Here is a 23546-nt window from a genome sequence, read left to right as displayed (position 1 = left end):
CTCCCTTTCCGTATGCAAATAACCTTCCCCACCCGCCCCGCCGATTGGCCGCGCGGCCGCAGGCCCCGCCCCGAAGAGCCACCGGGGCGTGGCTTAGACCTGGCGAAGGGGGTGGGCGGGATGCCGTCTTCTGATTGGCTGCGCGCCGCGCTCCGAGCCCCGCTGATTGGTCTCTGCAGAGCCGCCATGTAAATAAGGCGTCCCGCGTGTGGGAGGGGTTTGCGGGGGGTGTGTCCCCAATTTGGGGGTGCCACGCCCCTTTAAGACCACGCCTCTCACCACAACAGGGGCGCTGCCCCTTTAAGACCCCCCCAACCCCCCGCCCCCTCAGCCAGGCGGCAGCGCCCTCTGGCGGCGGGGAGGACGACCCCGCCCCGCCCTCAAGGCTCCGCCCCCGCGGCGTGCGCTCCCCGCCCCGCCCTCCCTCACGACCGCCGCGCGCGCGCCGGCGGCGGGCTGCCCTCGCGCCGCTTCGCCGCCCCCCGATTGGCCCGTGCCCTCGCGCCGCCGGGTGAGAGACCCCCCGCCCTCCCCGCGCCGCCTCAGTCTCCCCCGGAGGGTCGGGGGAGACGGACGGGGAAAGGGGGGTGCTGCTGCCGCCGCCGCCGCGCTCCTGTCGGGGCGGGCCCGGGCCTTGGGCCTGGGCTTGGGCCTGGGCCTTGGGCCTGGCTGAGCGGCCCGAGGGTCCCCGGCAACCTCCGGCTCCCCTCGCTTCCTTCTCCCCGCGGGCGGTGGCCGCCGCTGCCGGGAGTTGTAGTCCTCGGGTACCGCCTGCGGCCTGGTGGGAGTGAGGGGAGGGGGGGGACACGGGACTACAACTCCCAGCGGCTCCCGCGGTCGGGGGGGGGGGGCTGGGGGTCGGGGTGGGGGGGGGAGGCCTGGGCCTTCTTGGTGGGGGGGGGCCTGGTGCACTTGGGGGCCCTATGGAGGCCTTTGGGGGGGGGCCCTGAGGGAAAAGCTGAGGAAAGGGGTGTCCTCCCCCTTCCCGCCCTTTTTTGGGGGTGGGGATGCAGTTTCTGTGCCCTGTGGAGGGTTTGGGGGGGACACGGAGGGTTTGGGGGGGACAGCAGTGCTCTGAAGGGGGTCCCCCCCTCTAGCAGTGAAATCCCTGACTTGGGGGGGGGGGGGCAGATAATGAGGGAGGGGGCACCCTATTAAGGCCCCCCCCAGCACCCCCAACCTAATTGAGGGGGGGACATACACACAGATGACACTTTGAACTGATAAGTCAAAAAACCCCCCGGCAGCTGACGGGGGGACCCCCATGGTGCCAAGCATTAACGACCCCCCGCCCCGTTTTTCCCCCCATTTCCCTCCCTTTTATTGATCTTTTTCATTTTCTCCCTTTTATTGATTTTCTTTTTAATTTTCTCCCTCAGCGCTCGACGGGGAGCTCGGGCGGCGGCGCTCTCGGCAGGTAGCTCCTTTAAACCCCCCCCCTTACTGCAAATTTTGGGGAGAAAACCGGAGATTTTGGGGGTGCAAAAGGGCTCTGAAAGCTCGGGGGGGGGCTCAAAGACACCCACCCCCACCCACCCCCCCAGTGTTTTCCAGAGCTGCCTTCTCAGGGAGCAAAACTTGGAGAAGGCAAGTTGCCCTCTTTTTGAGGTAAAACCCTGGGGTTTTGGGTACGCCACAGGTCTGGCTTGGCTGCGCAATGGTGCTGGCAGCGAGGGGGGGGGACCCTGGGGTTGTATTTTGGGGGTGGGGGGGGGGGCCACGGTGTTTCCTACCGGGTAGTTACAGCTAATTATAAATTCAAGCCTTTATTAAGATTAAACTTAAGTTCTGGCTCCCCAAATTCCCCTTTAAAAAGAAATTCCCCTGGAATTATTTTTTTTTAAAGGGGGGGACAACCAGAAAACCCCCAGAAAAACCCACAGCCCCCCCCAAAACACCCACAGCCCCCCCCAAAAACCCCACAACCCCCCCCAAAAACCAGCCAGGGTTATCCTGAGCGCTCCCCCCACCCCAAACCCGAGCGTGCCGAAGCGAAACCGCCGCTGGATTTATTCCCTTTGTCCCCAGGATAAACAGGATTTGTTTGAGCTGGGAAGGGGGGGGGGGGGGAAGAGAGACGCAGATCCCGAAAGGTGGGATTTATTTTTCCTCGTTTAGTATTAAAAAAAAAAAAAAGGGTTTATTTTGCAAGATTTTGGGACGGGGAAGGGCAGGGGAGGGGGAAGAACCTGCGCAGGTGCCACGTCGGCAAGGAGCTTCATCTTTGCCCGGCTCCGTCGGGGAAATAATAATAAATAATAACAATAAAAAAGAAAACCCCTCCCCGAGCGTTGCGAAGTCTCCTCCTGCCAAGGTCGGGGCGGCAATTAAACGCAGGGAAAGGACGAGGATATTATGCAAATGAGCCTGGGGCAGCGTTTAGGGAGGGGGTGAACACCCCGAATTTCCCGGCCGTGATTTCGGCGCTGCAGTCCCGGTACCCGTTCCTCGTTTTCCTTAAAAAAAAAAAAACACCCCAAAAATCTCCCGCGAAACCTTCCCGCGGGTTATCGAAGGCGTCGTTTGGTTGGTTTTTTTTAGTATTATTATGATTGTGATTATTTTCTTTTTAATTAAATCCCCCTCGTCAAAACTTGCCTCATCCTGACCTATTTGCGAGGCCGAGCGGAGGCTGTTTGCTAACGAGGCGCTGCTAATGAGGATACGCTGACGGGCCGCGCTCGAGACCGACGTCCTCGCCGCCGCCTTTTCGCTTTAGTTAGGGATTTGGGGGGGTCCCCCCGCCTTCGCCTGCCCCTCCCCTCACCGATTTCACCAATTTGCCTTCATTTTAGCCGCTAACGAAGCCGCCGCTCCCCGGCTCTGGTGCTGCTTGGCTTTTTTGGGGGGAAAAGATGGGTTTTTAGTTGGTTTTGTTGTTTTTTTTGGGGGGGCGTGGTGGGGACACGAGCCCGGCGTGGATTTGGCTGCGCTTTCCCCGCCTGGCTCCTGCAGGTCGGTGCTTGCCGCTCGGGCGAGCGGCTCGGCTCGCTTTGCCCGCTGCTTGAATCCGTTGGCGTTTGCTTTTTTTGGGGTCGATTTTTTTTTTTTTCAGGCTTTTTTAACAACTTAATCTCATTTACAACCTCGCGCAGCGGCGCGATGGCCCCTTCCTCTCTCCCTACCCTTTCCCCAGCTTCCGAATCGTCTCTTCGTTCTTTTTTTCCGCCTTTTTTAAGCTCCTCGGAGCTTTTTTTTTTTTTGTGGAAAGCAGAAATCCCAAATCCCTGGGAAATACCGATAACGGGGCGACGGTTGAGGTGGGACCCCCCCCTTTGTAACGGCGTTCCGTCCTCCGGGAAGCGCCGCAGGTCGATCGCGCCCACGTGAACCCAACCCTTCCCTAGGTGAAACTTTAAACCCTTTCTTTCTTTCTTTTGCCTTTTAATCCAGAGTTCTTCCTCAAATTCGGACGCCGGGAACGCCGTCGGAGCCTTCCCCGCCCCGTCCCGTTTCCCCCCCCCCCCCTCGGTAAGAAGCTTCGCGCCCCTCCTCTTCATCGCGGCTGTTCCAACAGTCGGAGGCCGAGCCGAGCAGAAACAGTCGTCCCCTCCGGGCGAGGATTACAGCTCGCCCGACGTGTTTTTACAACGAGACGTAGCATTAAAAAAAAAAAAAATAGATTTCACCCAGCGAAGGGGCCAAATCCAGGGGGATTTCACGGGGCGGGGCCGCGTCTAACGAGCTCCCTTGTTCCGGACAATCGTTTCTTGAAATATCCCGGTGTTTTGGCCAACTCCATCCTCGGGCGCTGTCATTCCGGAACGAGATAGCCAAGAAATCTCCTTGTTGGCCCAGCCCTGAAGCCCAGGCAAGTAGGAATTTGTCCGTATTTATGGCAGTGCTGAAAAAACCTTGCGTTTGATTAGCGGTAATTAAGCCGTCTCCATCAGATAAAGCCTGGGGAGATGGATCGGCTCCTCCACGAGGTCCCGGTTCGGGTTTTATCCCCCTTTTTTTTTTTCCCCCCCCTTTCCCTTTTGCGCTGTGAAAATTAATGGCGTTCTCATTGCCCGGTAATGGGGATTATTTGGTTTTAACCGCCTCCTAATTAAGCGCAAAGTTGCCAACCTCATCGCTTAATTGCTTTGACTAATTTCTTCTCCACCTTGGCCATCGCTTGGTTTTAGTCTTGGCTCGTCCTCGGAGCTGGGTTTAGCTTGGAAAAGCCGGGGTGACCCCTAAACCCCCCCCCCCCCAGCTCCCGCAGCGTCTTTTGGGGCTGTTTCATCCCAAAAAAAGTCCCGGGATGATTGGGGGTTTTTTTAATTCTCTGGGAAGCGTGGTGGGAAGCAGCGACCCCGTGCCGAGGAGGAGAGGAGCCCAAATTTAAATTAAACCCAAAATTAAATTTTGGGGGTGATTTCGATCTCCTTTGGGGTCAAGCAGGAGGTAGAAAGGCTCGCGCGGGGCGTTAAATCTTTTTTTATTTTGCGTCGGAAATAGGCAGGGTCGGGATTTCTCCTCTGGCTCACGGAGATGAGCCTCGGCTACAGAAGAGTTAAAACCCCTCGCTTAATTTATCAAAAGCTCGTGGTTAATAATTAAAACCTCTCTCCCTTCACCCCCCCCCCCTTCCTTGTTAGCTGCGAAGGGCTGGGTCTTGCTTGTGCAAATTGCAGCTCCGGAGCAGCAGGTTTGAGCTCAAAAATCCCAATTTTAGGTTCCGCTGGGAGAGCGGGATTGATCCAGGGGTTGCTGTTTAAGCCTTTTTCCCGATTTATTACCCCAAATTATATCTGTGGGGCACGACGAAGCTCCTGGATCATCCCTTATCCCCGTGCCGGGGCTCCTTAGAAGGATTCGGGGAGCCGGCTCTGCCCGGTGCCGGCTAAAATAAAAAATTAATGCCCCGTAATTAATTTTTCAGGCTCGTTCCGCTTTCCCTCGGTGTGTAGAGGCTTTGTGGGGGGAGCGGAATGGGGCTGGGGGGGGGCTTTCCCCAGATTTTACGCTAAGAAATAGGATGAAATTCCCTCGTGGATCGATTCCTGCCGGAGCACGAGCCCGGCCGGGCGGATAACGGCGTCGTTAATTTGGGTTGCGGTGCTCCGGCGACGGAGAAATTCCATATGGGATGCTGGAAATGCCGGTGTGGGGGGAGATCCCGGGGAAAAAGTGGGGGGGTGTCTCCCCAAAAAACCGTGCTGCCGCGGAAATAACCGGGGAATAGACGCCACGAAAAACCTCGTGAGATGTTAAACCGCTATTTTTTCCCCTAAAAAGTAGCTCCGAAGCCGTAAGGAGCTGGGCGCGATGTATTTTTTCGCAGCCTGAGGAAGGGAGACCCCCCCAAATCCCCCCGGATGGGGCCGTACGACCGCGGGAAGGGGGGATCCATCGTCCCCGGCCACGGGTTTATGCTCCTGAATCCCTTTTTTTGGGGTTTTTTTTTTTTGGGAAGAGCATCCCGGGAATCCTGTATCCTCGTGGGTACGAACGGGGACGCGGTTCCGGAGCTCCCGGTGCTTCATCATCTTCCCTCTTCCTCTCGGCGGCTGTTGGCGAGAGATTAAGCGAGATTATTTCAAGAAGGTGATTAAAACCGTGGGGTTTGGGTTTGTTGTTGTTTTTCCTAGGAATAAAAAAAAATCCGGGGTGTCGCGGCGTCTCGGGGCGTGCGAATCGGGTTTGCCGCCGGAGGAGCGTCGGGAGCTGGTTTTTTGGGGCAGAAAGAGGGGATTTATTCCTAGCTGCCGTCGCGACGACGGCGGGTGATGCCGCGGTTTGCGAGATTAATCCCAAACCCTCAAATTTCCGGGAAATTGCCAGAAATTTTCAATTTTCCAGAAAACGCAGGGATTTTGAAATCTGTTCTGAGGATTATTATTTTTTTTTTATGCCTGGCGGCTCCGGATCCGGGTGGGATTTAATCTCCGACCCCTTCCCCAAATCAGGATGGGTTGAGGAGGAACTGGACAAACATCATCCTCCTCTTCCTCCTCACGCCCCGCTCCTGCCTGGCGAGGGGTGGAGTTTCCCTTGATGTTTTGGGGAGAATTTGAGCTGATTTTGAGTTGTTCCTCCCCAGATTCAGTGAATAAAAAGGGAGGTTTTGGGGTGCCGCCTCCCCGCGATAACCAGCGCCGCCGTGGGAAGAGGAGTTTTCTTTGGAAAAAGAGTTTTTCCTTGGGTTTTTATTTTTGGGATAAAAGGAAGCGCGTGTGTCTTGCAAACCTCAGAGGAGCCGGGGAAGGGGAGGTCGATGCCGCAACCCCAAAACCGGGCGTTATACCCCAAAAAGCCATCGAACCTCCATGGGGAGCCCCCGATTTCGCCCGCCCGGCTTTGCCCGAGGGCTGGTCAAGCTCCTTCCCCAGGGATGGAGGCAAATTATTGCCGGTGAGACCCCGCATCGCCAGCCGGGGACGCTCCTCCGAGAAGATCCGCCTTCGTACCTGCTGCCCGCTCGTTAGGCTGCGTTTAATTAAGGCTTTCGGGTATTGATTTAACATCCCCTCCCAACAGATGCGATCTTAGCCGGCTTGCGGCGTAATTAGCGGGGATTAGGCGAGCGCCGGACAGGAGAGGAGGCTCGGCCGCTGTGCCGGGGTAGGTTAATGCCAAACGCAGACAGATTAACGGTTGTCCGTCCGGCTGTCCGTCCCCAACGCGCCGGGGGTGAGCTGCCTCGCTCGGCCTCGGGGCTCCGGCTTCGCAAGATGCCGGTGGAGAAACCAGAGCAGGGGACCTGGGAAGAACGGACCAGGAGGAGGCTGAGGGACTCCAGAACTTTTCTGGCAATCTCTGTGCCCGCACCTCTCGAGCGGACGGACCTCAAGGAGCAAAATCCCTCGCAGTGTAGGAGAAGATCGGGTTCAGGACCGCCTGAGGAACCTCAACAGATCTGAGTCTGCGTGTTTCAAGACTCAAGGCAACCTGAGGAACCTCAACACATCTGTCTGCGTGTTTCAAGACCTCCCAAGGAACCTCAGCAGATCTAAGTGTACATATTTCAAGATGATCTGAGGAACCTCAACAGATCTTAGATAAGATAGAGCTTAGATAAGAGCTTAGATAAGATCTAAGCTTACATGTTTGAAAACCGCCTGAGGAACCTCAAGAGATCTAAGTTTACATATTTGAAGACCGCCTGAGGTCGTCTTTATCTGAGGAACCTCAACAGATAAAGTCTACGTATTTCAAGGCCGCCTGAGGAACCTCAGCAGATCTAAGTCTGCGTAATTTCAAGATGACCCGAGGAACCTCAACAGATCTGTCTGCGTATTTCAAGATGACCTGAGGAACCTTAACTGATCTAAGTCTGCGTATTTCAAGACCTCCTGAGGAACCTCAACAGATCTGAGTCTGCGTATTTTAAGACGATATGAGGAACCTCAGCAAATCTAAGTCTGCGTCTTTCAAGATGCAAGACGACCTGAGGAACCTCAACACATCTGTCTGCGTGTTTCAAGACCTCCCAAGGAACCTCAGCAGATCTAAGTCTACCTATTTCAAGATGACCTGAGGGACCTCAACAGATCTGAGTCTACCTATTTCAAGACGACCTGAGGAACCTCAACAGATCTAAGTTTACATATTTCAAGACCGCCTGAGGAACCTCAACAGGTCTGTCTGCCTATTTCAAGATGACCTGAGGAACCTTAACGGATCTAAGTCTGCCTATTTCAAGACGACCTGAGGAACCTCAACAGACTTATGGGGCACATCTGGCTGGCGAGCGGGCACCGGCGGCGCTCCTCAGGGCTCAACGTATTGATCAACCATCTGGAGGCAGGAGTTGGAGGCACCGTGAGCAAGTTTGCTGGCGATCCCCCCCCGGCAGGTGCCAGTGACTCTCTTGAGGGACAAGAGGCCTTGCGGAGGGATCTGGATAGATCGGAGCATCGGACAACGCCCTTAACTCGTGGTCAGGCAGTTGGACCAGATGATCGTGTAGATCCCTTCCAACTGAGATATCTATTCGACGTCCGTGGGACCTGAGGAGATGCGTCCCAGAGTCCTGAGGGAAATGGCTGATGGAGTTGCCAAGCCGCTCTTCCATGAAAGTCCCGGTGAAGTCCCCGGAGACGGGGAAACACGGCGCCCGTTTTTACAAAGCGTGGAAAGGAACTCGGCTCTGTGCCTGGGAAGATCATGAGAAGATCCTCCTAGAAGCTCAGCACGTGGAGGACAGGGAGGTGATTCGAGACAGCGCAGCGTGGCTTCACCAAGGGCAAGTCCTGCCTGACCAACCTTCCGCGATGGAGCATCATCAACGGTCAAGGGAAGATGACGCCGGGCGGCGCGGTTGACGACGCCCGAGGGACGAGATGCCGTCCAGAGGGACCTGGAGAAGCGCGGGTCCGTGTGGACCTCACGAGGTCCTGCAGCGGGGTCGGTATCCGTACAAGCTGGAGGGTGAAGGGATGGAGAATGGAGAAGGTCTTGGTGGATGAAAAGCCCAGAAAGCCGAGCGGATCCTGGACCGCAGCGGATGGAGGGGAGAAGATGGTGAGATCCCAGCTGGAGCGCTGCGTCCAAGGGTCCTCGGGACAAGAAGGACCTGTTGGACCCGGTCCGGAGGAAGCCACAGAGATGACCAGAGGGCTGGAACCCCTCTGCTGCGAGAACAGGCTGGGAGAGTTGGGCTTGGCCAACCTGGAGAAGGTTCTGGGGAGACCTCGTGGTGGCCTCGTGGTCCCACCTCGTGGTGGGACGAGCTTTTCGGCAGGGAGAGGACGAGGAGGAACGGTTTGAAACTCAAAAAGAGGAGAGATTTGGGCTAGAAGGAAGGGGAAATGGTTTACCTTGAGACGCTGGAAGAGGTCGCCCAGCGCGGTGGGACCGGATGGACCATTCGTGGTCCCTTCCCACCCAAACCAGTCCGTAATTCTGAGCAAAACCAGTTCCTGCAGAGCCCCCCCCCCCAAAAAAAAATAATCCCCCGGCGTTTTCCCCGCTTGCCACGCTTAACCCTCTGCTCTCTGCTGCAGGATGGCCCAGGAGACGCGGCAGCGCCCGACGTGAGCGCCGACGCCGAGGACAACCATGCGGCAGCAGCGCGGCGAAGCCGGCCGTCGCGGAGTTTCGCTCGCCGGCAACCGGACGGCGACGATCGAAGCCGTCCCGGCGTGGCAGCGGCAATGAGCGGCCCCGTCCCCCTGCCTCGCTTCGGCTCCGTCACCGGACCATGAGCTCCCACCGCCCCCCGCGGCACGACGGCGCCGATGCCGAGGGTTGCCCGCCGGCTTTTTGGGCGCAAAATGGCAGCGTGCCGACGGTGGGGGGCGAACCCCCTCGCTTGTCCCCCGCCACGCCGGCCGTGCCCAAAATGGGGGTGCGCGCCCGCATTGCCGACTGGCCCCCCAAGAGAGACGCCACCAAGGACCCCCCCGCCGGCACCAGCCCGTGCCGGGAGGCAGCGGGCAGCCGGGACGTCGCTTGCTGCCGGGGTTTTGCCGGTGGGCAGCAGCCCCTCACCGGCGTTTCGGGCTTCAAAGCCCTTCACCGCCTGGCGCGGCGGCGATCCAAGGACGTGGAATTTCAGGAGGGGTGGCCCCGTTGCCCGGCGAGGGGCTTGGCACCGCTGCGGCACCGGAGCAGCAGCGAGGTGACGTTGAGCGAGTGCGACCCGGAAGAGCCGGCGGAACCGCGGGGGACCAAGCTGGGGGGGAGCACCGGGCTTTTCCGCGAGTACGGCAGCACCTCCTCCATCGACGTGCAGGGCATCTCGGAGCAGAGTTTCTTCGATATGCTCAACGAATTTCGGACCAAGAAGCCGGATCGGCGGGCCGTGACGCCAGAACGCCTCGGGGAAACCGGTTTTCCTCCGGGATCGTATCCCGGCATCAAGACGGAGGGTAGGAACGGGCCCCGGGACGAGCCGGCGGCGCAATCCAAGGAGAAACCCCGCAGGAGGTGTCCCAAAGGCGATGCCGGAGGCGAATCCATCTTCAAGAAGCTCCGGAGCGGCCGAAACGAGGGAGAACCGGAGGAGCCGCGGGCGCCGGAGCCGGGCAAGGCCTGGGTGTGCCAGAAGAGCTTCGCCCACTACGACGTGCAGAGCATGCTCTTCGACCTCAACGCCGTGGCCGTCAACCGAGCTGTGGTAGCCCAACGACGAAACACCACCACGGGCGCTTCGGCAGCTTCGGCCGCCACGGTTCGTGCCGGAGGGTTGGGAGGTTCAGATCCGGCGTTTGCCAGTACCGAGGACCTCAACTGTAAGGAGAATTTGGAACACGACGTGGGGGATAACACCAGCAACGAGCTCCTCCTCAGCTGCCCCCATTTCCGCAACGAGATCGGCGGCACCGGCGAGCGCAACGTCAGCTTCTCCAAAGCCTCGGCGGGTTCCCCGGCGGTGCCGCCGGCCGAGGGGGGTTTCCCGGAGCCCACCCTCGACGGCCGTCCCACCAACGCCGGCGTCTCGGTGCTGGAAGTCCCCAAGGAGCTGCAGAGAAACCCCAACCGACTCAAACACTACAGCGTCGAGCATGTGGACCTCGGCGCTCGCTATTACCGGGACCATTTCCATGGCAAAGGTAGAGATTTCGGGGCGAGGAGACGGGATTTCGGGGGGGTTTGCGGGCTCACCCCGATGCCGACGCCGCCCCTCGCGGCCGGGGTTGGAGGGGGGGCACGACATGTTTTCTTAAAGCCCCCCAAATCCTTCCTGCGAAGCGGGGGACGCCCGGCTCCGTCCCTCTCCCCGTCCCGGGGCTGGGTTGGTAGGAAAGGACGCGGTGACGCCTCCCCCGCCCCGGCTCTTCCCTGTCCCCCCCCCACCCCGTGCCGCCTCCATCCCTATTTTTCCCGGCAGAACACTCAAATTATTTCGGGGTGGACGAGAAGCTGGGCCCGGTGGCCGTCAGCATCAAACGGGAGAAGCTGGAGGACCACAAGGACCACGGGCCCCAGTACCAGTACCGGATCATCTTCCGCACCAGCGAGGTACGTCGCGGTGGCGTTGGGGGGGTGAAAACCAGTGAAAACCAGTTCAGAAAGCAGGACTGGGAATGGGAAACGGTGCCCGTGGGTCCGTTGTGCCGGGCCTGGCCAAGGATCTCCCTTCCCGTCGGGTTGTGGGGTGCTTCACCCTCCCTCTCCCCCTATTTTTTCCGGGTGTCCCCGGGTTGTGGGGTGCTTCACCCTCCCTCTCCCCCTATTTTTTCCGGGTGTCCCCCCCCCTCCTCCAGCTTGTCACCCTGCGGGGCTCCATCCTGGAGGATGCCACCCCCACGGCCACCAAGCACGGGACGGTGCGGGGGCTCCCGTTGAAGGACGCCCTGGAATACGTCATCCCGGAGCTCAACATCCACTGCCTGCGCCTCGCCGCCAGCACGCCCAAAGTCACCGAGCAGCTCCTCAAGCTGGACGAGCAAGGGGTGAGCGGCCTGGGGGGGGACGAGACGGGGCCGGGGGGCCAGGGACGCATCGGCGGCCGTGGCTGACCGCCCCCCACCGATGCTCCCCGCAGCTCTGCCGGCGGCACAAGGTGGGGATCCTCTACTGCAAAGCTGGGCAGAGCTCGGAGGAGGAGATGTACAACAACGAGGAGGCGGGACCCCCTTTTGAGGAGTTTCTCTCCCTTTTGGGGGAGAAGGTTTGCCTGAAAGCCTTCAGCAAGTACGCGGCTCAGCTGGACACGAAGAGTGAGTGTAGGGGCGTAGGGGACGCGCGGGGGGGGTTCCCCCACCTACCTGACCGCCTGCTTTCCCCTCCCCGCAGCCGACTCCACCGGCACCCACTCCCTCTACACCACGTACCAGGACTACGAAATCATGTTCCACGTCTCCACCATGCTCCCTTACACCCCCAACAACCGGCAGCAGGTAACCCCCTGCTCCGGGGGTACCCCTTAAACCCCGCCACGATGCAGATTTGGGGGTTCTCCCGTCTCCTTCGGTGGTTCGGGGACCGTCTGTCCTTCCGGAACTTGCCCATCCTTCGCGTTATCGCTTCTAGCTGCTGAGGAAGAGGCACATAGGCAACGACATCGTCACCATCATCTTCCAAGAGCCCGGAGCTTTGCCCTTCACCCCCCAAAATATCCGTTCCCACTTCCAGCACGTCTTCATCATCGTCCGAGCCCACAACCCCTGCACCGACAACGTCTGTTATAGGTGAGCCCCGGGGCCGAGGGGTTCCGGATTCGGGGTGCGGCGGTAGCCGAGGTGGGGGGAGGGGGTTGCCTGGCCGGGGGTGGCACGGGGGGTTTTGGGGTTTCTCCCCTGGTCCAGGCTCTTTCAAGCGGCCGGGGCGTCGGAGTGGGGCGAAGGGAGTTAAAGCCTGTTGGTGGGAGGACAGAAGTGGGGTGCCCCAGGGCTCGGGGTTGGGGAAGGGGGAAAGGGGGACTGGGAAAGGGGGAAAGGGGGACTGGGAAAGAGGGAAAGGGGGACTGGGAAAGAGGAAAGGGGACTGGGAAAGAGGGAAAGGGGAATGGGAGTGGGGAAGGGGACTGGGAAATAGAAGGGGAAGGGGAATGGAAGGGAAAGGGGGACTGGGGAATGGAAGGGGAACAGGACTGGGACTGGGAAGTAGAAGGGGAAAGGGGACTGGGAATTGGGAAGGGGGACTGGGAATAGGAAGGGGAATGGGACTGGGAGATAGAAGGGGAGGAGGAAAGGGGGACTGGGAGTGGGGAATGGGAAGAGAACGGGGGAAGGGGAAGGGGAAATGGAGGACTGGGGAATGGGAAGGGGGACTGGGACTGGGAAATAGAAGGGGAAGGAGGATTGGAAAGAGGAATGGGGAAGGGGGAAAGGGGAATAGGAAGAGGACTGGGGAAAAATGGAAGGGGGACTGGGGAATGGGACTGGGAAATAGAAGAGGAAGGGGAAGGGGGAGGAGAAGGGGGAAGGGGACTGGGAATGGGGAATGGAAGGGGAAGGGGACTGGGAATAGAACTGGGGACTGGGGAATGGAAGGGGAATGGGACTGGGAAATAGAAGGGGAAGGGGAATGGAAGGGGAAAGGGGGACTAGGGAATGGGAAGGGGAATGGGACTGGGAAATAGAAGGGGAAGGAGAAGGGGGGAAGGGGGAAAGGGGGACTGGGGAACGGAAGGGGGAAAGGGGGACTGGGACTGGGGAAGGGGGAAAGGGGGACTGGGAAACAGAAGGGGAAGGGGGAAAGGGGGACTGGGAAACAGAAGGGGAAGGGGGAACGGAAGGGGAAGGGGGAACGGAAGAGGAAGGGGGAACGGAAGAGCCTATTTTGGCTAGAAGGGCCCTACGCCGATCATCTCGTCCAACTGCCTGAACCGCTTCGGGGCTGCCCAAAAGTCACGGCGGGTTGTTCAGGGCCTTGTCCGAAAGCCTCTCAAACCCCCCCGGGCTGGGGGCATCGACCGCCTCTGCAGGGAGCCCGTTCCAGGCACAGAAACGCGGCCTTGTGTCCAGGCCGAGCCTCCCCCGAGCCATCACGGCGAAGAACCGGCTGGTTCCGCTGGCTTTGATGTCCCCGGGGACGCCGTTTGCCCTCGCCGCTGGCTCCCGTCAAGCTGCTGATCCCCCGGATCCCTTTCCGCGGGGAAACGGAATATATCGGGGCCGGTTCCGATTGATATCGTTATCAAAAATCGGGAGGAAGGGATCGAGAGCGCCCTCAGCTCGGCGAGGACGCCGAGTCGGGCGGGAGCGGCGATCCGCTCGAGGGGGGGGAAGGCTCTCCAGCGGGATCCCGACGGGCCGGATCGACGGGCCGAGGCGATTCCACGAGGGCTCCCGCGTTTGAGTCGCGACAACGCCCGGCAGCGCCGCGGCCGGAAAAGGTCCGGCTGAAGATGAGCCGGCGGCGCGGCCGAGGCGGCCAACGGCAGCCTGGCTTGTATCGGGGAGAGCGTGGCCGGCAGGGCCAGGGCGGGGATCGTCCCCTCGAAGACGCCGCGGGCGGTTTTGGGCCCCGAGGTGGGGCTTCGGGCCCCCGGTTTTGGGTCTTTCTGGAGCCCGAGGTGCCGGAGCGCGGCCAGAGAGCGGCAACGGAGGTGGCGAAGGGTCCTCGTCCTCCTCCTCGCCGCGAGGAGCGGCCGAGGGAACCGCGCCGGGGGAGGTTTAGGCTGGACGCGGGGAAGGATTCCTTCCCCCAAAGGGGTGTCGAGCACCGGAACGGGCTGCCCGGGGAAGCGGTGGAGTCACCGTCCCCGTCCCCCGTCCCCGGGGGGATCTAAAAGACGCCTGGACGCGGCGCTCGGGGACGGGGCTTAGTCGCAGCTTTGCGGTTGGACTCGATCTTAAAGATCTTTTCCAACCCGAACGATTCTGTCGACACCGAGCGACCCTGACCTCTTTCCCCCTTCCATCTCCCAAGCGTGGCCGTCACCAGGTCCAAAGACGTCCCCCCCTTCGGTCCCCCCATCCCCAGCGGCGTCACCTTCCGGAAATCCGACGTCTTCCGAGATTTCTTGCTGGCCAAGGTGATCAACGCGGAGAACGCCGCTCACAAATCGGACAAATTTCACACCATGGCCACCCGTACCCGGCAGGAATACCTGAAGGATCTGGCCGAAAACTGCGTCACCAACACGCCCATCGATTCCGCCGGCAAGTTCAACCTCATCTCGCTGGCTTCCAAGAAGAAGGAGAAGACGAAAGCCCGGGCAGGAGCCGAACAACACAGCGCGGGAGCCATTGCCTGGCGCGTCTCCGCTCAGGATTTCTCCCGGGGAGCGGAAATCGCTTGCGCTTTGGGTATTTCGAACGAATTCGTCGTCCTGCTCGACCTCGGCGCCAAGGAGGTGGTCTTCAACTGCTTCTGCGGCGACGTCATCGGCTGGACCGCCGACGCTTCCACCGTCAAGATCTTCTACGGCCGAGGAGATCACATCTTCATCCGGGCGGCCGAGGGCGGCCCCGAGGACATCAAGGAGATCGTGCAGAGGCTGAAGGTGACCCTGCAAAAAAATAAAATTAAAAAAAAAAAAACAAAAAACCTTCACACCCCGCCACTGCCGCCATCCCCGGTGGTTTCTGTAGGTCCTACTTAAACTCAGAGGAGGTACTCGGGGTGTTTTGCAACGCGGAGGAGAGCTGGGCTGTGGGGAAAGGGGGGTGGCGGGCATCATCGGGGAAGGGGACGGCGGCGGGAGAAGGATTTGAGGGGCTCGGAGCCGCCTCCCCGCCGCCCGCCCATCGTTTTCCCCCGGCCGTAGGTGATGACGGACGGCTGCGAGACGGTGGACATGACCTTGAGGAGGAACGGGCTGGGTCAACTGGGCTTCCACGTGAAATACGACGGGACGGTGGCCGAGGTGGAGGATTACGGTTTCGCTTGGCAAGCCGGGCTACGGCAAGGCAGCCGGTTGGTGGAGATCTGCAAGGTGGCGGTGGTGACGCTAAGCCACGATCAGATGATCGACCTCCTCCGGACCTCCGTCACCGTCAAGGTCGTCATCATCCCGCCCCACGAGGACGGAGCCCCTCGCAGGTAGCGGCACCGCGGGGAAGGGAGGGGACGGGGGAGCCACCGTCGTCATCGTCACCGTCACCCCCCCTCCAAACCCGGCTTTTCTCCCAAACCCCCCCCCCCCCCCAAGGAGCCGGGGTTGGCGGGCACGGAGCCGGCGTCACCCACGGGGACCTTCCCGTCCCCGACGCGGGTTGGCAAAGCTTAATTAAAGCCAATTAACGACCGGCAAAACCGCCAGGCTTTGGGGAATATCCCCTTTCTGGTGCTTAATACACCGCCCCGGCCCGCTGGCAGGGTTCAGAGCCTTCGCCGGGGAAAGCCGGCTGCAGACCCCCTTCCCGGTGCATTTTGGCAGGTGTTTTTAGGTCGGGGCGTCCCGCTTTGCCGAGTCGGTGACATCCGCGTGCCGGGCGGTGAGACGAACCCACCGATATGATTAATTAATCATTAAATAGTAATTAAATAGCCGGGGGCGGGGAGGGAGGATGACGGCGTTGCTTTGCCCGGGATGGTTTTGGCTTCGCATGCCGTGAGCGCCGCCAGCGTCGTGCCGTGAGCACCGCCGGCGTCGTGCCGTGAGCGCCGAGCGCTGCCGGCTTCGCAGGGGCTGGGCCGAATCCTTGGAGATGAGCAGCGCGGAGCCGAAGGGAGAAGCGGAGAGTTTGCCATCCGGCTACCGCCCGCCGTACCGGAGCAACGCCGGCTGGCAATGGAGCGGGCCGGCCTCGCACAACGCGACCCCGGCGAGTAAATGGGCCGAGCCGCTGCCCCTCGGGCAAGCCATCGGCAGCCGATCGGCCAAGCAGCCCGCCGTGCCTTACCGGGAGCCGCAACCGCTGCACGGCAAGAGGTGAGATACCGCGACGGGGATGGGGACGAGGACAGCGGGCGAGCTTGCGGCAGGGAGCGGCTGCTCCGCGCGAATCCGGCTGTTGGCCGGCACTCCTCGGTCTTGCCCGCTCCAGCGGCGCCGGGAAAACCCCTTTATTTCCCCGCTTCTCCCCCCGCGTATCCGCGGAGCCAGGCCGGTCAGCTTTCCCGAAACCCCCCATCCCACCTCCTCCTCGCCGGCGGGAGCGGAGAGGACGCAACCGTACCGGCAGCCGTCTGGTAGCTTCTCCGCGCCGGGCAGCGCCGGGACGGCCTACGCCCGCTATAAACCCTCCCCGGAGAGGTGGGTGAGCGCTGCGGGGTCCCAAGGGTGCGAATTAAGGCGAAACCTCGGCGTGTTTTGGTGTTTTGGGGTGGGAGCTCGACCCCGTCCCCCCTTTCCCTTCGCAGGTACGTGGCCTCGCAGCGGCCGCCGTTGCCCTTCGAGCCGCATGCCGGCCACGACGGCCCCTCCAGCGGTGACTCCTCATCCGGAGGGCTCAGTAGCCATGAGAGCACCATGGAGCGGCACAAACCGGGTACGGGAGGGTGGGCAGAGCCCCCGGGGGACGCCCCGTCGTCACCGCCCCGATGGAGGGACCTTTGGGGCGGCCTCTCCGGTGACGCCGGCGGGTGGGGGAACTCGTTGCAGAGCCGTTGTGGCACGTGCCGGCGCAGTCCAGGTTGCCGGGGAGCGGCGGGGGCAAGCGATCCGGCAGGCAGGAGCCGACGGGCAAGGACTCTCCCAACCGGCACTCCAAGGTGAGCCGCTCCTCGCTGCGGCATCCCCGACCGGGCTCGGAAGCTCGTCGCGAACGAGCCCGGAATCCCCGACGGGAGATTTGGGGGGTGGGGGTGGGGGGGAGCAACCGGGGCGGCTCGTAGGAATTTCCCCCCCCCCCTCCCTGGTTTCGGGGAAGCCCAGACGCCGGGGTGACGGGCGACGGGGCGGTGGTTGTGGCTATCCCGGCAGGGTGACGCGCAATACTCGAGCCACTCCAGCAGCAACACGCTCTCCAGCAACGCCTCCAGCGGCAGCCAGAGCGACGAACGTTGGTTCGACGTTGCCGATCCCCACGAAACCGAAGCGGATCCCTTCGCCAAAGGCGGTTCCAGCGACAGCGGCATCGACACCGCGCTTTACGCCTGCGGCCCCACCGGGGGGGCCGGTCCCAAGCCCCCCCGCCCGGTACCGCAAAGGGACAAAGTCCCCAAAGCCTCGCCGACGTCCTACGCCGTTTTGCCGGATGACGGCGTCCGTCCCGGCGACAAAAAGAGGGAACCGTCCCCCACCGTCGGCACCGGCAGCCAGGGTAAAAGCTACCGGCACAAGGCAGGGACCCCGGCGCCTTCGGGGACCCCCGGAAGCAGCCCCGACCCCTTCAAACAGCCCGGGTGAGCCGCTCGCCCCCCCCCGCCCCCCACGCCGGAAAGGTGCCGCGTCCCCCCGGAGCACCCCAGCTTTTTTGGGGTGAGCCTCGCGGTGAACCTCGCTTATCTCCTCCCTCCGGCAGCTCGAACTCGCGGTTGGGCTACCCCGGCTACAAAACCCCCTCGAGCGAAGCCCCCGGCCCCCCACGCTCCCCAACTCTCCGCTTCCGTCCCCAAATCTTTCTTCTCCAAGCAAACGGTCAGGAATAAACACGCCGCGGGCTGGAAACGCGCCGACGAGCCCCCGGACCCCAAAAAGTAAGCGCCGGGGGGGGCCAAAGTGTGCGTCCCCCTTCCCAAGGGGGGGATTTTATGGCTTTGCCGGCAATCTGGGACCCCCCCCCCCTCCTAAAAAGCACCCGGAGGGTTTTTGGTGACCGCCGTCCCTCGCGCCAGGCAGGTGGACGCGAACACCAAGAACGTTTTTGGGCAACCGCGGTTGCGGGCGTCGTTGCGGGATCTGCGCTCCCCCCGCAAGAGCTACAAATCCACCATCGAGGACGATCTCAAGAAGCTCATCATCATGGACAGCGCGGCACCGGAGCCGGAAAGAGACGCGGTGAGCCGCGATCCAACCGCCGTCTCACCGCGGAGCGGGGGTCTCGGGCTGCGGGCGAGGGGGTCACCCCGCTTTTTTTCTTTTTTGCCCCCCCCCCTCCCTCCTTCAGTCACCCCAGAAGGGTCTCCAGCGGACGCTGTCGGATGAGAGCCTCTGCGGCGGGCGCCGGGACGCCGGTTACGCCGCCGGCGCGGCGTCCTTAGACACCGACGTCCTCTTTGCCGGCGTCTACCCCTCCAGCACCCTGCCCGGCCGCCGGCAGCACCCCCCCGCCGCCAACGGCAGCCTCGCCGAGAAGAAATGTGAGTCCAAAAGGGAAGTCGGGGTGCGGGGGGGGGTTGTGGTTATTTTGGGGGGGGGGGGAGTCGTTCGCCCTGATGCCGACTCCGTCACCGCAGCCGCCATCTCCGCTTCCGAGCTGTCCCTGGCCGAGGCGCGGGATAAACCCCCCCTGCGCCGCATCGATCCCGGGATGATGCCGCTACCGGATACAGCAGCCGGGCTGGAGTGGTCCAGCCTGGTCAACGCCGCCAAAGCCTACGAAGGTAGGGCTGCGTCGTCGTCGTGTGTCGTCCCCCCCCCAAAAAAAAAAAGGGGGGGGCACCCTTGGGTGTCACCCGCACCCCTTTTTTTTTTATTTTGGGGGTGGGGGGGCGGTGGGTGCTGAGGCGGCGGCTGCCTTCGCAGTGCAGAGAGCCGTCTCCCTCTTCTCCCTCGCCGACTCGGCGCTGAGCCCCGACCCCCCCGAGAGGCAGCCGGCGGCGCGGGGGGCTCCCCCCCTCAGGTAGGGGGGCGGAAAGGGGGGGGGATGGGGGACGACATGCGCGGCACCCTGGGGACCCCTCCCCTCCTCCGCTATGGGGCTGGTGGGGCACCCCGGGGTCCCATCTCCTTGGCTATGGGGCTGGTGGGGCACCCCGGGGTCCCCTCCCCACCTGTGGGGCACCCCGGGCTCCCCTCCTCAGCTTATGGGGCTGGTGGGGCACCCCGGGGACCCCTCCCCTCCTCCGCTGTGGGGCTGGTGGGGCACCCTGGGGACCCCTACTGGGGCTCTGGGGCTGGTGGGGCACCCCAGGGTCTTATCCCCTCTTTGGCTATGGGGCTGGTGGGGCACCCTGGGGTCCCCTCCCCTCCTCTGCTATGGGGCTGGTGGGGCACCCCAAGGTCCCATCTCCTCGTAGGCTATGGGGCTGGTGGGGCACCCTGGGGTCCCCTCTCCTCAGCCATGGGGCTGGTGGGGCACCCCGGGCTCCCCTCCTCGCCTGTGGGGCACCCCGGGCTCCCCTCCTCGGCTACGGAGCTGGTGGGGCACCCCGGGGTCCCGTCTCCTCAGCCATGGGGCCCATGGGGCACCCCAGGGTCCCCTCCCCTCCTCCACTATGGGGCCGGTGGGGCACCCCGGGGTCCCCTCCTCGCCTGTGGGGCACCCCGGGCTCCCCTCCTCTGCTATGGGGCTGGGGGGGCACCCCGGGGACCCCTCCCCTCCTCTGCTGTGGGGCTGGTGGGGCACCCCGGGGACCCCTCCTGGGGCTCTGGGGCTGGTGGGGCACCCCAGGGTCTTATCCTCTCTTTGGCTATGGGGCTGGTGGGGCACCCTGGGGTCCCGTCTCCTCAGCCATGGGGCCCATGGGGCATCCCAGGGTCCCCTCCCCTCCTCTGCTATGGGGCTGGTGGGGCACCCCGGGGACCCCTCCTGGGGCTCTGGGGCTGGTGGGGCCCCCCGGGCTCCCCTCCCCTCCCTTCCTGGGCTCTGGACCTGGCCCTCGTGGGGGGGCCCCCCCCGCCAGCGTCCCTCTGTCCCCCGCCAGCGTCCCTCTGTCCCCCGCCAGCCAGCCCCCCGCCCTGGACCTGCCGGGGAAGGTGTCCCAGCTGGAGGCCATGCTGAAGCAGCTCCACAGCGACCTCCAGAAGGTAAAAACCGGGGGGGGACGGGGGCTTTGCGGGCCACCCGTGTGTCGCGTGTCCCCCCCCCTTCGCCCACGCCGCCTTCGGGGTGTCACCACCCGCGTGTCCCCCCCCCTTGTGTGTTTGTGGTTTTTTTTTCCCGGTGGCCCCCAGGAGAAGCAGGACAAGGTGGTGCTGCAGGCGGAGGTGGCCACGCTGCGGCAGAACAACCGGCGCCTGCAGCAGGAGTCGCACTCGGCCGCCCGGCAGCTCCGCCGCTTCGCCCGCATCTTCTCCGGCGCCGTCGAGAAGGAGGAGCTGTGAGACCCCCCCCCCGGGGACAGTGACACCCCCGGGGACAGTGACACCCCCAGGGGACACGGCCACCCCTCCTCAGAGACAGTGCTACCCCCTGGGGATATGGCTCCCCCCCTGGAGATGCGGCCATCCCACCCCGGGGACAGTGACACCCCCCCCTTGGGGACACGGCCACCCCCCTTGGGGACACGGCCACCCCTCCTCAGAGACAGTGCCACCCCCTGGGGACATGGCTCCCCCCCCGGAGATGCGGCCATCCCCCCTTGGGGACAGTGACACCCCCCTTGGGGACAGTGCCACCCCCTTGGGGACACGGCCACCCCTCCTCAGAGACAGTGCCACCCCTGGGGACATGGCTCCCCCCGGAGATGCGGCCATCCCCCCTTGGGGACAGTGACACCCCCTTGGGGACAGTGACACCCCCTTGGGGACACAGCCACCCCTCCTCAGAGACAGTGCCACCCCTGGGGACATGGCTCCCCCCAGAGATGCGGCCATCCCCCCGGGGACAGTGACACCCCCGGGGACATGGCCACCCCCTGCGGACGCTGACACCCCCTTGGGGACAGTGCCACCCCCTTGGGGACAGTGCCACCCCCTTGGGGACAGTGCCACCCCTGGGGACACGGTGCGGCCACCCCCTTGGGGACATGGCCACCCCCGGGGACACGGCCACCCCTCCTCAGAGACAGTGCCACCCCCTGGGGACACGGCCCCCACTCCCCCCCGGAGATGCGGCCACCCCCTTGGGGACATGGCCACCCCCCAGGGACATGGCCACCCCTTCAGAGACAGTGCCACCCCCTGGGGACACGGCCACCCCCTCAGAGCCAGTGCCACGCCCTGGGGACATGGCCCTCCCCCTCCCCCCCTGGGGACAGTGCCACCCCCTTGGGGACATGGCCACCCCCCTGTGGACGCTGACACCCCCTCGGGGACAGTGCCACCCCCTTGGGGACGCTGACACCCCCGGGGACACGGCCCCCCTGGGGATGCTGACACCCCCCAGAGACAGTGCCACCCCCCGGGGACACGACCACCCCTTGGGGACATGGCCACCCCCACACCCCCTTGGGGACAGTGCCACCCCTTGGGGACACGGCCACCCCCCCCCCCCCTCCGGGGCAGCTGCACTGTGCCCATGGGACCAGGAGCAGGAGCAGCCCCAGAGGCCTTGAGGGCGTCTATAGGGGACTGAGGGGCTTCTATACGGGACCCAGGGGCTTCTATATGGGGCCGCGAGTTTCTATACGGGGTCACAAGCCATCCTATGGGGCTGCGAGCATCCATATGGGACTGAGGGGCATCTATACGGGGCTGCGAGCATCCATATGGGACTGAGGGGCATCTATACGGGGCCGCGAGCATCCATATGGGACTGAGGGGCATCTATACGGGGCCGCGAGCATCCATATGGGACTGAGGAGCATCTATACGGGACCGCAAGCCACCCTCTGGGGCTGCAAGCATCTATATGGGACTGAGGGGCATCTATATGGGGCCGTGAGCCACCCTACGGGGCTGCAAGCATCTATATGGGACTGAGGGGCATCTATATGGGGCTGTGAGCCACCCTACAGGGCCGCAAGCATCTATATGGGACTGAGGGGCATCTATATGGGGCCGTGAGCCACCCTACGGGGCCGCAAGCATCTATATGGGACTGAGGGGCATCTATACGGGGCCACAAGCCACCCTACAGGGCTGCAAGCATCCATATGGGACTGAGGGGCATCTATACACAGCCACAAGCTTCTATACAGGGCCACAAGCATCCATATGGGACTGAGAAGCCTTCCATACCGGCCAGGACCAGCCCTGTAGGGCCCGGAGCCTCCATATGGGGCCACGAGCATCGCCGTAGGGCTACGAGCCACCATACGGGGCCAGGACCAGCCCTGTAGGAAGAGAAGCAGCCATATGGGGCTGGGAATCTCCATACGGGACTGAGAGCCTCCATACGGGCCAAGGCCAGCCCTCTAGGGCCAGGAGCATCTATATGGGACCAGGAGCTACTATAGGGGACTGAGAGCATCTCTACAGGATCAGGAGCCACCATAGGGGCCTGAGAGCCTCCATAGGGGACCAAGGGCAGCCCTATGGAGCCAGGAGCCACTATATAGGGCTGAGGGCATCCATAGGGGACTGAGAGCATCTCTACAGGGTCAGGAGCCACCATATAGGGCCGAGGGCATCCATAGGGGCCCGAGAGCCTCCCTATGGGGCCAGGACCCACCACAGGGGGCTGAGGGCCTCCATATGGGACCACAAGCATCCATAGGGGACTGAGAGCCTCTATAGGGGACCGAGACCATCCCTATAGGGCCGAGGGCCTCTATAGGGGTCCAGGAGCCTCCATAGGGGACTGAGGGCCTCCCTCCAGGACCGAGCCCCCCCATAGGTGCCCAGTAGCCGCCATACGGGGCCGGGACCTGCTATAGGCACCCCTATAGGGCCAGGACCTGCTATAGGCACCCCTATAGGGCCGGGGGGGACACGACACACTACAAAGGCAATAAGGGGGTGAGGGCCCCCCCACCCCCCCTTTTTTTTATTTTTTTGGGTGCAACCTAATTAATAATAATAATTAATAATTAATAATATAATAATAATAATTCCGAGGCTGGAGGCGGAGCCTAACGAGCACTTTCTCCCCCCCCCGCCCCCCCCCCCCCCCCAAAAAAAAAACCCTTTAAAAAAACCCTGAAAAAACCCACAAAAAAATAAAAACCTAAATTATTTTTTAGAGGAATCGCGCCCAGAGCGGCTCAGGAAGGGTTAAACCCCCCAAAACCGCCCCCAAACCCCCCCAAAAACCCCCCGCCCCCCCCCCCCCAAATCATCTTTATAAAACTATATTTGTACAAACGGCGCCGTTTCCAACCTCGTTTTTGCCCTTTTTCCCCCATTTTCTCCCCGCGCCCCCCAAACCTGAAAAGGGGGCCCCTTCGCCTGGCCCCCCTTTTTCTTGCGCCCCCCAATTTTGTGAGAAGGGGATTGAAACCGCCCCCCCCCCCCCAAATCTGCTTTGGGGCTGGGAAGGCAAAAAAAGGGGGGGCACAACAGGGGACCCCCTCCATTTTGGGGGGTGCGGGGGGTCTCCCAACATTTTGGGGCGCGGGGGGCTCTCCCC

The 23546-nt window shown here is 62.5% G+C and overlaps 1 protein-coding gene across 1 annotated transcript; it reads left to right on the top strand.

Moving 5' to 3' along the window:
• Positions 1–570: 570 nt before the first annotated feature.
• Positions 571–20461, top strand: SIPA1L3 (signal induced proliferation associated 1 like 3). Its single transcript, XM_072848907.1, is given in 24 exon segments — positions 571–764; positions 1380–1417; positions 3394–3471; positions 8937–10487; positions 10766–10896; positions 11142–11330; positions 11423–11597; positions 11674–11777; positions 11911–12068; positions 14254–14830; positions 15095–15369; positions 15956–16201; positions 16376–16525; positions 16633–16760; positions 16874–16983; positions 17195–17616; positions 17736–17804; positions 17806–17910; positions 18049–18211; positions 18321–18513; positions 18610–18756; positions 18899–18995; positions 19999–20122; positions 20270–20461. Coding segments are annotated over 21 exon segments (5067 nt in total). The 5' UTR covers positions 571–764; positions 1380–1417; positions 3394–3471; positions 8937–9133; the 3' UTR covers positions 20420–20461.
• Positions 20462–23546: the final 3085 nt, after the last annotated feature.

This window comes from Ciconia boyciana, chromosome 33 (assembly GCF_034638445.1).
Source record: "Ciconia boyciana chromosome 33, ASM3463844v1, whole genome shotgun sequence".
In the NCBI taxonomy this organism is placed as follows: Eukaryota; Metazoa; Chordata; class Aves; order Ciconiiformes; family Ciconiidae; genus Ciconia; species Ciconia boyciana.
The sequence above is the reverse complement of the archived record's forward strand: the minus strand, read 5'-3'. Positions and strand labels throughout refer to the sequence as shown.